General features: G+C 44.0%; 1 protein-coding gene across 1 annotated transcript in view; it reads right to left on the bottom strand.

Moving 5' to 3' along the window:
• LOC116053736 (sodium channel protein type 3 subunit alpha-like) overlaps positions 1–15,000 on the bottom strand; it is a 206,873-nt gene that overhangs the window by 7,169 nt on the left and 184,704 nt on the right. Inside the window, exon 16 of the mRNA XM_035998170.1 lies at positions 14,149–14,387. Within this exon, the coding sequence (XP_035854063.1) occupies positions 14,149–14,387 (239 nt within the window). The remainder of the gene's footprint in view (positions 1–14,148; positions 14,388–15,000) is intronic.

The raw sequence follows: 15,000 nt of genomic DNA, 5'->3' as shown, positions 1-15,000 counted from the left end.
TGTGTGTGTGTGTGTGTGTGTGTGTCTGTCTGTTTCTCAGCCTGTGCATGTGTTTGTTTATTAATCGTTGAAATTCGGCCAGTATTGAGACATAACGCTGTTAATGTCAGCTGCGAACCGGGCTGCAATTTAGGTTATTGGGCAAATGTTCACCTTCAGTTTGCGTCCACTAAAAGTGCTGCACTAAAATCTTCAGATTATTATTCTAAGTGTCTGACGACATTATGGAAAAGATTCCTACAGAGATAGACCTTTTTGTTTAACATGATACAGCCCAGAAATCCCCATCGCCAAACACCACCAGACTCCATGTAAATAATCAGGACTTTAAGCGTGTATAGAGCCAGCATATTTCCACATGTAAATGGGTGAATTAAGGATCTATTTCAACCAAACCAGAGTGGTGATTGTTGCAATGGTTGGAAAGATAAACCAAGATGGCTTTTGGTAGTTTTATTTTGTTTCTGTCGACTTTGAATGAAGTGTGTTTTACGACGTTAAAATTACTGTTTATTTAAATGGAGTCTGGAGGGTTTGGAGATAGCAATTTTGGGGCTGTTTCTGTTTTAAACAAAAATGTCTCTCTCTGTAATGTTGTCAACCACTTAGAATGATAATCTGAGCCAGTCAGTAGCAAAAATGGACGGAAATTAAGGTTAACGTCACACTGTAGCTTGTTTCTCCGCTGCAGTCTGGCTTAATACTGGACCAATTTGAAAGACTGTTGTTCCCATCAGTCACTTAGCCCAAAAAAAACATGCAAAAATAGGGTCCAGGTTGAAAAAAACAAACTGAAGTGACCTGTAAATAGGCTCTCGCACGCACGCACGCACGCGCGCACACACACACACACACACACACACACACACACACACACACACACACACACACACACACACACACACACACACACACACACACACACACACACACACACGTCAGTAGCCTTGTGTGGTTGTTGTTAAAAATGAAATTAGGAAACTGTGTGTTTGTGTGTGTGTGTGTGTGTGTGTGTGTGTGTGTGTGAGAGTGTGTGAATGTGTGTGTGTGTGTGTGTGTGTGTGTGTGTGATTTTGTGCACAAAAAAGTAGTACACACACACACAATCTTCTTACTGGGCTCATTAACTCTGTAGTGCGTTGATTAGCTACTCAACAATCACTCTGTTATTATTACTGACATCAGGAGAGTCTCTCTCTCTCTCTCTCTCTCTCTCTCTCTCTCAAGACAGACAGGTTTAAAAAAAGAAGAGGGGGAAATTGTGAAACGATTCGGCCCGAGTGTGAATTATAAACTAAGTACGAAAAAGGCGTCACAGAGAGGTCACTGGTTTGAGTCCCGCCTGTGCCTGTGCTGCCGCTGGAGCTTCAGCAGTGCAGCGCTGCTTTAGTTAAATGTAGTGTGGTGTTGTGTTGTGTAACTGATCAGTGGAACAGTGTGTTGACGTCAGCCGGAGTGACATTAATGAAGTTAAACACAGTTCAGCTGTCAAATAGCAGCAGCAGCCTCTGGCCTCAAACAGCCCGCTGACAGAGAAACATCACAGACACACGGCGCCTAACGCCATAGTACTTCATTAAAGTCACTTAAATAAACTCCACCGTAATGGGATAGATAGGCTTTTTAAAATCCCATCTACGGTATTCGTTTTTGAATATTAGAAACATACACATTGGACATGTTTGAGACTGTCCTACCAGAAAAACGGCCACATCGGTAGGTTGTTCAAGCAGCAATTACGACCTATATTTTAACGTTTAGGTCCGTTTGTGCTTAGAAAATTGAAAATTGAACTGCATCTACGTTTTATATATGACAGTGTATAAAACCCCAACCCAGTCTCCTAAACACAACCGTCCCGTTGTTGTCCCGCAGCCGTCTCCCGCGTGTGACCTTTCCTTTCCCCATTCTTCTTTTCCGAATAGATGCTTCCCATTACATGCTGACCACCACCAAACAAAAATGAGATAAACGCGTCCGTGTACACAAATTAATAGATTAGAAATGACGTGACCATTTCACGAACTGCCGTGAGACCGTGTTGCAACCGAAAACCCAATCCCCGAAACAGTGGATCACAGTACAAAACAGCACAAAACAAGAAGGCTTATCATCAAGTAATTAAAGACGGACTTGATCCATAACGGTGCTGGAAATGGAAATATTAATTCTTGTTTTTTTCTGGATTTCACGTCTGCCTGAGGATGCTCAGTTCTGACACACAACGATGTGTGACTGACTTTCAAGTTCAGACTCTGTTCAGCACCGAGGCAAAGTCTCTAATTCACTGACTGAGGGAAGAACTACTCAGACCAGTGTGTGTGTGTGTGTGTGTGTGTGTGTGTGTGTGTGTACATGTGTTGCTGGCACACAAACAGGGGATGTTGACATCAGCACTCACTAATAACAGTAACATCAGCAGAGAGCGGATGACACAGACTTTCTGTGCCTGTATGTGTGTGTGTGTGTGTGTGTCTGTCGCTGTCTGTGTGAGACACGTGATTATTTTTGTGACAACCAGGCAGATGAAATGAGTAAGCACCAGGACACAAACACACACACACACACACACACACACACACACACACACACACACACACACACACACACACACACACACAGTGCATTTCACTATTTCACTGTCATTGTGGGCAACCGTCATTGACATAATGCATTCCCTAACCCTTACCCTAACCTTAACCATCACAACTAAATGCCTAACCTTAACCCTTACCCTCACCCTAACCATAACCTAATTCTAACCCTAATCCTAAAACCAAGTCTTAACCCTCAAACAGCCCTTTAACCTTGTGGGGTCCAGCATTTTGGCCCCACGAAGCTGTCCGGACCCCACAAGTATACTGTATTTCCCGGTTTTTGGACCCCACGAATATAGTAAAACAAGCACACATATATACACACACACACACACACACACACACACACACACACACACACGCACGCACGCACGCACGCACGCACGCACGCACGCAACAGCCTACTTAGTATATTTGAAGGAGCTCACTGGATTCTGGGAGTTTTTTTTTACCTAAATGGATCATTCTTTGTTCAGGTGCCCCCCAAAAACCCAAAAAATGTCCCCAAAAAAACAGCATTGCAAGTCCTTAATTTTTTTTGGCAAACTCTGCACCGGTTCCCCTGAGCAAGGACAGCACAGTGCTGACCAAATTAGATAACAACAGTTACAGCAGAGGACTCTGTGTGTGTTGAGATACCCGGCAACAACCTCACACTGTGCAGTGCCAGATCACACAGGGAGAACCTTTATCACACACACACACACACACACACACACACACACACACACACACACACACACACACACGCACACGCACACGCACACGCACACACACACACACACACGCAGAGTTTACCCCTGACTGTCCTCTCTGTCTCTTTCTCTACAAAGAAACTTCATTATAGCCGACTTTAAGGCTCATTTTTCACTCACATACTAGAACAAGAGCGGGAGGTAGGAAATATTTCTTATCAGAGCTTTTTTTTTTTAAAGTCTGCAAGGTCCTCAAGTCCTGCAACACCACAGAATTATTAAAAAATACATTTCAATGAGCATTACAGGTAGCGTTACATGGACGAAGGAAAATTAAGACCTGTTAAAAATGATTTAAGAGCTAGAACATGATACTATAGACTATTTAATGTCTCTGACACTCCGAGCCGATAATCGGCCGTCGGACAGTCTGGCGAGGTCGGTGACTCGAGTCTGGTCGGTGCGTTCCGTGCCGTCGTCCGTCGGAGGAGCCGTCGGCCTTCATTTGGGCTGACCTGACTTGCTGGGTCAGAGGGCGGGCAGTCGGACTCAATGACCCATCTGATTGGTGGAGCGCTAACCCAGAAATGAGGAGCGGGATGAGCCTGACTAACGGGTCTCGAAATGTGACGAAAATCTTTTAAACTGACCTTTGTCGATCTGAAATGAAGACAGATTCAGCAACTGCACGGCCTATTTCTCTCTTAAAATGTTTTCAGAAACACATTTCGGAGAACTATCTTCGTAAAATACGAGATCGTATTCAGAACGAGCCGCCCTTATTATGCCCCGCTGTTACGGAGACGTATTACGTCTCGCGCACGCATAGAACGCAAGGGGGTAAGCTTCTCCTCGGACCGCGTAGCTCCTATGGCGCCATTTTGATGCTACAAAGCCATCACCTCCCGTTAGCATCCCATTGACTGCCATTCATTTTGACGTCACTTTGACAGAGAATAACTTTACATCTGAAGAGTTTAAAGACTCTATTTGTCCATTGTTTATTTCTAAAGAAACACAACAATGTATATAAGGCTCCATTACCTTGTAGCTCACGTTATGGCTCCGTAGCAGACGTTTTTATAAAAATAGGCTAACGATTGGGTCATAACCACGAGACTTACTGTCTCATAGTAGAGGAATTACCGTATAGTACAGGAGAAGCTCTCAGGCAGTTTGGACTTCCATTAGCTGTTTAAGTGTAAAAACTAATGTTAACTATCATTTTAGTGATCAATAATTAGCCTGTGTCTATGTTATCTCCTTACATATACCTACGCTCTCCGTCTCTGCTAGATTGGGAATGATTGAGATTTCTCTTGGCACAGCTACCAGAAGACTTCCAACTTTCAGACAGGTTGCTCACGTCACATCTACGTCTTCAAGCTCAGTTGGAGGCTGCTCAGTAACGCTCAGCCATCACCGGGAAAGATCTTCTAATATCCTTCACTGGTCTCCGTCCAGAGACACGGGATCTGTTGGTCCATTATATATATGTCAATGGTAGAACGTACGCTCAAGTCTGCGTCGCTTCGGTGTGTGTTCTGAGGCATTTTTTGGACCTCGGGGAGCCGACTGATCAGTCCGACTGCCTTTTCTGCCGAAGGTCGGCCGTTGGGTTGGTGTGTCAGGGGCTTAAGACTTCGTCAGCAGGGGAGGAGAAGTGCTTACTTACCGGTGACAAAGAAAACTTTGAGAAACTCCTGAAGCCGAATGATATGGCTTTTTTTGGGGAGAGCACAGGCACAGAAGCCTTATCTTTCTGGAGGAAGTCACCTGGATAGTTACAGAGCTCCACATTGATAAGTCGCCAAGTGTGGCAGAGATTTTCCGTGAGATGCTGAAGGCTCTGGATATATTCTTCTCTGTCCTTGGAGCCTGTTTCACGATAACGATGTGCGAGCACTTGTTTGTGTACCGTCACACCCCCTAGCTCCCTCTGTTAGAAACCTTAAAGGTTAAGTACACTGAGGAGAGGTTGTGCTCTTAATGCACAGAGCGGCTCTATGGATAAAAGCCTCCACTAAATGCCATGTACACTGTAGATCTTTACACACATGGAATATATCGACATGTGATGCCCGGCAGGGCGAAGAGCTAAAGAGCACACGCCAAACAACAACAAACAGTGGGAGCATTAGTGGACATTGACTTGTCAGCGCGGTAATGATCCTTTATACACACACACACACACACACACACACACACACACACACAGTGCGTTTCACTATTTCACTATCTTTGTGGGGACCCGTCATTGACATAATGCATTCCCTAGCCCCTTACTCTAACCTTAACCATCACAACTAAATGCCTAACCTTAACCCTTACCCTCACCCTAACCATAACCTAATTCTAACCCTAATCCTAAAACCAAGTCTTAACCCTCAAACAGACCTTTAACCTTGTGAGATCCAGCATTTTGGCCCCACGAAGCTGTCCGGACCCCACAAGTATACTAGACTCCTGGTTTTTGGACCCCACTAATATAGTTAAACAAGAACACATATACACACACACACACACACACACACACACACACACACACACTCAGAAAGGCCAGCTAAATGCTATGTAAACACATGAGGATTAGAGGAATTATCCCGTAAAGAAGTCAGCAACTTCAGCCTCCAATCGGATCCCTTTGACTCGACTCAGCCACGATCTGAGACCTGAACTGCTCCAAAGTGAACCGAGGGAGAAGTTTGGACTGTTCACGCCACAGAAGTATACAGCTACATCAGCCCCATCAAACTTTTAGGCCTTAAAAAGTCTTAAATTCGCTGAAGTATTGTGTTCTATACAGTCCCTCCAGAAAAACGTGATTATGCGATCGCATAATTCAATGCATAATCAGCCAAAGTCCGCATATTTATGCGGGGGGCCGCATTTTTTTAAATACGCCGCACTTTCGCCGCATAAATTGCCGATTTCCGCGCAAAATATGCAGGGCTTGCATGATTTCATATTCCCCGCATTTTTGTTGCAAAAAGTCACATATATCTTAGCAGAAAGTTGAAAAATGTTGCGTTTACTTCACACAACAGCAGTCATTTTCCCCTGTTGCCATGGGAGTGTTATGAAGTGACGTAATTACGCGACGTGAACATCATCAAAAAGCTTCAAACCCCACGAGGAAGCCATGATGAAACCGCAATTTTTGCAAGTTCCCGCAATTTCATCGCATAAAATTGCATAAATATCCCGCATATTCCATCGCATTTTTTAAGACAACGTGCCGCATAATCAAGGATTTTTGCCCGCAACAATCATAAAAAAACTCCACATTTTTCTGGAAGGACTGTCTATAGGTCTTAAACAATTTTCCTACGTCCATTTAACGCTGCCTCTAGTGCTCACTGAAATGTTTTTTTAATTATGTGGTGTTGTGGTTCTTTCTTTCGCTCGTCCAAACAGAATTCGCTGTGTATGTACAGATCATTATTACATAGCAAACGCCACGCAGCCGCCACGCAACTGACACGCAACAGAAACGCCACGCTCACGCCACGCAGGCAGTGTGCAGAAGGCCTAAGGCCGGCTACACACTGCCTGCGTTTTTATCTCAGGCGTGGAAAACACGTGCATGCTAGAAACAGAACCAACGCCTATTTTTCACGCGACACGCAAGCGTGTTGGAAGCGTTTAAGTCATTTTGATACAAATACATATTAATAAATGACATGTTTTCCCCTCTCATCCCCCTGCTCTGGCGTTTCCCCTTTCATTCCTCATGCTCTGGCGTTTGCCCCTCTCATTCCCCCTGCTCTGGCGTTTCCCGCTCTCATTCCCCCTGCTCTGGCGTTTCCCCCTCTCATTCCCTCTGCTCTGGTGTTTCCCCCTCTCATTCCCCCTGCTCTGGCGTTTCCCCCTCTCATTCCCCCTGCTCTGGCGTTTCCCCCTCTCATTCCCCCTGCTCTGGCGTTTCCCCCTCTCATTCCCCCTGCTCTGGTGTTTCCCCTTTCATTCCTCCTGCTCTGGTGTTTCCCCCTCTCATTCCCCCTGCTCTGGCGTTTTCCCCTCTCATCCCCCCTCTCATTCCCCCTGCTCTGGCGTTTCCCCCTCTCATTCCCCCTGACATGTTGATGTTTGAAAGTCTGTAGGTTTTGACATAAATGCAGATATAAATGTAATAAAAAAAAAAATCAATTTTCAAATATTGCACCTGTCATTACGAACAAAATATTCTGTAGCCTATTTTGCCGTCAATACTGCCGACTTTGTCTTTGCGTTGATTTACTGCACTCAAGCAGTAGTATACTTCATGTTAAACATACATATATACTGATTTGATTACAGCTGTGTAAAGACATTGAAAAATCCACGCAGCAGAAACGCAACAGGCAGTGTGTAGCCGGAAGGCAGCACAGACGCGCCTAGTGCAGAATAGAAGTAATGGGTCTTATAGACTAGATGCAGCCCAGCTGGTGCGTGCAAATGTGACGTCATGGGATCGCCGTGACTATTTATACCCGCGCTGGTGCTCGGGACACTAGTTGCAGTCTTCTCCTGAACAGAGGTGGCGCTAATGAGCAACGATTACCGACGTTGCTCTTTCTACGGATTAGAAGAAGAACAAAAAGGTAAACAACGGCAGAACTGGCTGCAGCGTTGCCGTCAATGCTTCGATTTGATTGGATGACCTACTTCGTCAGATCAAGCCTTTCATTCACCATAAAAGAACTCATCTTAACCCAGTAAGTTTACAAGAGAGACCTGCAGTCACTCTGAGAGTCCTGGCATCCGGTTGTCGGCGAACTTGTTCAGGCCTCCCGTTTCCGCTTTGTCGCACGCCGCTGAAAAAAAAAAGAGCTGTGCGCGACTTCGGGAGGATATTACGTCATTTTGATGTTGGATGCGTCCAGTGTAAAACACGCTTAACACTTCAAATGCATTTTCAGTTTTGTAGGTCTACCTTAGTGCAGCAGAGCGTGCCATCGTGTGTCCCCCCCTCAGTGACATACACACTGGCCGACTCCAAAAGAAAGCCAGCTGTATCATAAAGGACCCCACTCACCCTGGACATCACCTGCCCCCTGCCCTCAGAAACAGGACATTTAGATCCAGAACCAACAGACTGAAAAATAGCTTTTTCCCCCAGGCAGTCAGAAGCACAAAGCTTCCTCTCCTCTCCACCTCCTTTCTCTATGAAGACTAGTAACTGTGCAGTGAAGCCCAAAAACTGGAAGTGCAATAACGGTATGTATATAGTGCCACCTCATCGTGTTTATTTATCTTGAATGTTATATTTTACTATTTAAATTTGACAATTCGATTCTGATTTCTAGTGTATGTACTTTGGTTGTGGTTTTTACATCTACCACTCCCTCACATATGTTTTTGTGTTTCTTCAATGTAATTAGATTTTTACATTTTGTGAAACAAACAAACTAAACCGACCTAACCCAACTCATTCCCCCTGCTCTGGTGTTTCCCCCTCTCATTCACCCTGCTCTTGCGTTTTCCCCTCTCATTCCCCCTGCTCTGGCGTTTCCCCCTCTCATTCCCCCTGCTCTGGCGTTTCCCCCTCTCATTCACCCTGCTCTGGCGTTTCCCCCTCTCATTCACCCTGCTCTGGCGTTTCCCCCTCTCATTCCCCCTGCTCTGGCGTTTCCCCCTTTCATTCCCCCTGCTCTGGCGTTTCCCCCTCCCAGGAGGCTTATGGGCCATACACAAGGAAACGCTTTTTGGTGTAAACCCATATGTTTTGCATCATTTCGGCCGATCGTCCAAACGAATACTGTAAACGCACTGCCTGAAGATGCACTTTTTTGAAACCTGGTCCCAGGGTGAAAGAATTCGAAAACGCCGCCCTTGCGTCATCGTTTGGATGGCGAAGCCGCATACTTGCGTATCGATGATGTCATCGCCACACCCCTCGACCTCTAGCCTTCGACCTCTTATCCCGCGACGACGTCTCATAACAACAACAATGGCGGACTCCATGCTTGTGCGGGAGAAGAGCCTATTAGGGTAACTAGGGCAAAATGTACACACATATATATATATACACACATATATATATATATATATATATATATATATATATATATATATATATATATATATATATATATATATATATATATATATATATATATATTAGGGCTGTCAGCATTAACGCGTTAATCTCGATGCGATTAAGGGCCGCCGCGATGCGATTTATTTTTTTTAATCGCATTAATCGCAGAAATTCAGAGAAATTAAAATAAATTAATGGTTTGACAGCCCTATTTAGGAGTTACTAAACACTATATTGACTCTGGTAAGGATAGGGATTTTTAGTTTTTTAGTTAGGTACTTGGAAGAATTTTGCAATAATGACAGATTCACACATCTTTCTTTTGTTTACAGTAAATAAATAATTACAAATCTTAAAATCAAGTTCATAAAGTAACTTTCTTTGCATTCATTTGATTCCCAATCAAGATACACTGGTAAGAATGACTTTCCATTGTTAATATGGACTTAAAAACTGTTCTGAAATGCAAAATAATAGAATTTTAATCATGTGATAAAATATGCGATTAATCGCTATTAACTATAGACCTTCAGCGATTAATCGCGATTTTAAAAAATGAATCGTTTGACAGCCCTAATATATATATATATATATATATATATATATATATATATATATATATATATATATATATATATATATAAGGGCTGTCGATCGATTAAAAAAATTAATCTAATTAATTACAGACTTTGTGATTAATTAATCAAAATTAATCACATACATAATTAACGGTGCCTGAACCGATACTTTTTAAGAAAAGAAAAAAAGAAAAGAAAACAAAGGGTACTAAACAACAGTTGGTGACATTAAAGAACGGCTTGTTTATTGCTAAGGCCATATGGTCAAAATTAAATGATTTAATAATAATGTATAACAATAACAGTAACTTATTTCACTAGTAAATTGCTGTTGAATGACAAAAACAACCACCAAGGACATTTACAATAACTTCAAATGCACCACGAAGCTGTAGTTTACCAGTTTCACTGAACGCACCGTCTGTGTTTTTCCGACTGCAGCTCAGCAGCTGCAGATTGTTACATCCCGCTGTTGAATCCTCTACAGTAAAACACAGTCAAATTTTACACCGTTCAGCGTTAGCTGTCAGCATTGTAACCGTGTTTAATCCAGCTACTAGCTAGCAGTAGGCTAACGTTAGCTGCTGTCGAGAATAGTGTTAACTAGCTAGTGGTAGGCTAACGTTAGCTGCTGTCGAGTATAGTGTTAACTAGCTAGCGGTAGACTAACGTTAGCTGCTGTTGAGTATAGTGTTAACTAGCTAGCGGTAGGCTAACGTTAGCTGCTGTCAAGTATAGTGTTAACTAGCTAGCGGTAGGATAACGTTAGCTGCTGTCGAGTATAGTGTTAACTAGCTAGCGGTAGGCTAACGTTAGCTGCTGTCAAGTATAGTGTTAACTAGCTAGCAGTAGGCTAACGTTAGCTGCTGTTGAGTATAGTGTTAACTAGCGTCACATGCAGCGGTGTTTGTATTTCCTGTATCGTCTTCAGAGCATCAGAGAGAAGAGCAGACATATCAGTGGCTCCAGATTTCGGTAGCCAGGGTTGGCAGGAAGAAGATTTTTACAAGTAAATGTTCCAGTTAATGATCCAGGCAGCACATTCTCGTCTCCCTCCTTCATTTTACAGTCCAATGGTGGCTAGAACGGCTCCGGGTCAAACGTCAATATGGAATGGATTAATCTGCGTTATTTTTTTTAACGCGTTACTTTTTCTCAAATTAATTAATCGAAATTAACGCGTTATTTTGACAGCCCTAATATATATATATATATATATATATATATATATATATATATATATATATATATATATATACAGCGTGCAGAAACAGCGCCACCTATAGGCCTGGAATATGAAGTAGCGTGTTGAGTCATTCACAAATGGATCCGTTTGGACGCAAATATTCTTGAAACGATGCCAGGGAAGACGGGGAAAAAAAAGAACATTTTGGTACGATCCAGGTAGCGCTCTCACAGAGGCCCACCTTTAGGCCCAGAACCAGTGATTGAACACCGCCGCTGCAGGCCAACCCACAGCTACTGTTTCTACTTATAACACGGTATTACCATTCTCTGCCCCAAAGAGCTGCTGGCAAGCCTGAGCTAAGGTAACCTGACATCGCTGGACAGGCACAAGTGTCTGTGTGTGTGTGTGTGTGTGTGTGTGTGTGTGTGTGTGTGTGTGTGTGTGTCTGTGTCTGTCTGTCTGTCTGTGTGTGCAGGTGTGTGTGTGTGTGTTTGTGTGTGTGTGTGTGTGTGTGTGTGTGCAGGTGTGTGTGTGTGTGTGTGTGTGTGCAGGTGTGTGTGTGTGTGTGTGTGTGCGGGTGTGTGTGTGTGTGTGTGTGTGTGTGTGTGTGTGTAGGTGTGTGTGTGTGTGTGTGTGTGTGTGTGTGTGTGCAGGTGTGTGTGTGTGTGTGTGTGTGTAGGTGTGTGTGTGTGTGTGTGTGTGTGTGTGTGTGTGTGCAGGTGTGATCAACATGGGGATTTTGGCTGCGGGCCTTTCACACCTCAGGTGAACCAATTACCATATTGCATCAACCTATCAGATCCTGTCAGACCGTCGGCAGACCTGCGGGGCTCAAACACTGGAGTTAGTCACGGTGGTTTAAAGCCACCCGACCCGTTTCTGTCAGCTTGAATACTGAAACTCGCCTAGCTTTTCACACACACACTTTTCTTTTTCCGGGAGAGAGATGAATTCGGTGTTTATTTTTCCTCTCTGAATTCCAAGGTTTTAATAATTGGACAAAAGGGTTTGAGGCGGTTTCACAGGTCCGAGGTCTCGTTCTTTGTCACAAAATCTAACCGCCTCCTGAACTCGCCTCAAGTTTGTTAATTGCACAAACATGCTCGTAGTAAAGAGGTTCATGCTCTACACTCGGCTCTTAAAAGGTCCCATGGCATGAGGATTTCACTTTATGAGGTTTTTTAACATTAATATGAGTTCCCCCAGCCTGCCTATGGTCCCCCAGTGGCTAGAAATGGTGATAGGTGTAAACCGAGCCCTGGGTATCCTGCTCTGCCTTTGAGAAAATGAAAGCTCAGATGGACCGATCTGGAATCTTCCCTTTATGATGTCATAAGGGGAAAGGTTACCTCCCCTTTCTCTGCTTTGCCCGCCCAGAGAATTTGGCCAGCCCATGAGAGAGAGAGAGAGAGAGAGACATCATGGCTTTCAAACGAGCAAAGTGGCAGTTGGTCAAGACCACACCCCCCCCTCCACCTTGCCCCCCCCCTCTCTCCTCCTCAATAGCATTTAAAGCTACAGACACAGAAATGGTACATCCTAAGGAAAGATCATTGTGGGACTGGCTCTAGTGGCTGTAATTCTGCACCAAGGCTGAATTTCAGGAAATAGACTTCAGATACAGTATTAGAGGACCACTAAGGTCTATATAAAAGAGACTTCAGATACAGTATTAGGGGACCACTAAGGCCTATATAAAAGAGACTTCAGATACAGTATTAGAGGACCACTAAGGTCTATATAAAAGAGACTTCAGGTACAGTATTAGGGGACCACTAAGGTCTATATAAAAGAGACTTCAGATACAGTATTAGGGGACCACTAAGGCCTTTATAAAAAGCAGCATGTCATAGGACCTTTAAAAGAAAAGTTTCTAAGATTTTCAGGAGACTTAGATTCATCAGAACATGAAATCCAATTCTGTCAAACTAATAAACCTCATGCTGTAATATAAATCATGAATATATCTTTGAATGAAGGCAGCGTAGTGCAGATGAAATGTCTTTGTTTCTGCTTTAAAACAGGGTGCTGTGGGGCTTCAAGTCAAAGGCCCAGGACTTGATTTGAAAATTAATGTTAACTGACAACTGTTTGTCCAGAGTCTGCAGTTGTTACGGTTACCTTTTGAACCCTGGACTGTTTTTGCTTGATTTTAACTCCCTTTTATTTGCAGACTTACATAAACATGTCATATATTATTTCGAATTGGCATGTCAATATCCATGTTCCTAGACATATGTGATTGGGGGGGGAAATAGTCTCACATTGCCAGACATATCTCCATAGCGCTGTGGAGTAAAGTCTGGCCACACCTCAGATGAAAAAAAAACACTCTGGGTTGTTTGCATTTCTTTAAACCAATCACAGTTGTCTCGGGCGGCGCTAAGCTCCAGATGCAGCGACGGTGGCTCTGTTAAATAGTCTCAGGAAGGAACTTGTTTTGGTGGAACATTTGCACCCCGCAGAAGAAAACACCTCATATAATATTACATTAAGTTAACTGTTGACACAATACAGTAATGTGAGCTATTTAAATTAGCTGATACATGGTTAAACCTCATTTATGTATCGCCGTGTGTACTTCGTCCACAGCAATCCCACCAATCAGTCCCAAAACGTCCCAGTTAGAGAGGAAATGACCTAAACATATTCTTTGTAAATCTTTACAACCATTCCCCGAAAGAACCAAGCAGGTCGGCCCCAACCACCCACCCATCCACCCATCCATCCATTCATTCATTCATCCATCCATCCACCCATCTATCCATCCACCCATCCATCCATCCATCCCTCCCTCCTTCCCTCCCTCCATCCACCCACCCACCCATCCCTCCCTCCCTCCCTCCCTCCATCCACCCACCCATCCATCCCTCCCTCCCTCTATCCGAACCACCCACCCACCCATCCATTCATCCATCACCTATACACCCATCTATCCCTCCCTCCATCCATCCATGCAAACCACCCCACCCATCCATCCATCCCTCCCTCACTCCCTCCCTCCCTCCCTCCATCCATCCGTCAACCCACCCCTCCCTCCATCCATCCATTCTTCCTTCCATCCTACCAGGTTTCCGATGCTCAGCATGCCGTTGAACTCGTCCGTCATGGGGTAGTGCTCCATGGCCATGAAGAGCGTGTTGAGGACGATGCAAACGGTGATGGCCAGGTCGAGGAAGGGGTCCATCACCATAATCTTCACCAGCTCCTTCACCTTCAGCCAGAAGGGGGAGCACTCCCACACCAGGTAACGGTGGGCGAAGACGTACCAGCACGGGTGGCATTTCTTATGGGCCTCCTCCAGTTCTGCATCGCACAGGACGAAAACAATACAAGAGGAAAGGAGTCGATTAACGGTGAGAAATAGAAATAAATAGACATAAATAGGCAACGTAAAGTAATTCTGCACATTGTAATCAAAACAATACACATATGATTGTGTACTACTACAGGTTATGTTAATTAAATAAAGCCCAAAATATGTTGTCAACTAGAAATCACTAGTATCAGCTAGCGCTAGCTAACGTCAACGTTAGGTAGCCGCTAGATAGAAGGGTTTGTCGTGACTTTGCCTGGAACGCTACCAAGTCGTGAGTTGTGACTTGAAGTTGTAACTTACGGGCTACAAATTGTGTCTGGAACGCAGCATTAGTCCCCTAGGTAAGGCAATAGGTTTGGATCTGTAACTCGTGATACGTTTCTGTTTTTCTGGTTTGTCGTGATATTTCCGCACCAAGTTGTGTTAATGTTATGTCTTTGAATGTCAACAAATTATTATTATTATTATTATTATTATTATGTGTGCTGTGACATCCTGCAGAATCTACTAAAGTAGAAAATAAATGAAAATAAATTAAAACAATCCGTCGCCTCTCTGCGACAGGCGTGTGTGGGTGTGTGAGGTGCGAGCCAGTGCAGG

This window comes from Sander lucioperca, chromosome 23, assembly GCF_008315115.2.
Source record: "Sander lucioperca isolate FBNREF2018 chromosome 23, SLUC_FBN_1.2, whole genome shotgun sequence".
Taxonomy (NCBI): domain Eukaryota; kingdom Metazoa; phylum Chordata; class Actinopteri; order Perciformes; family Percidae; genus Sander; species Sander lucioperca.
The sequence above is the reverse complement of the archived record's forward strand: the minus strand, read 5'-3'. Positions and strand labels throughout refer to the sequence as shown.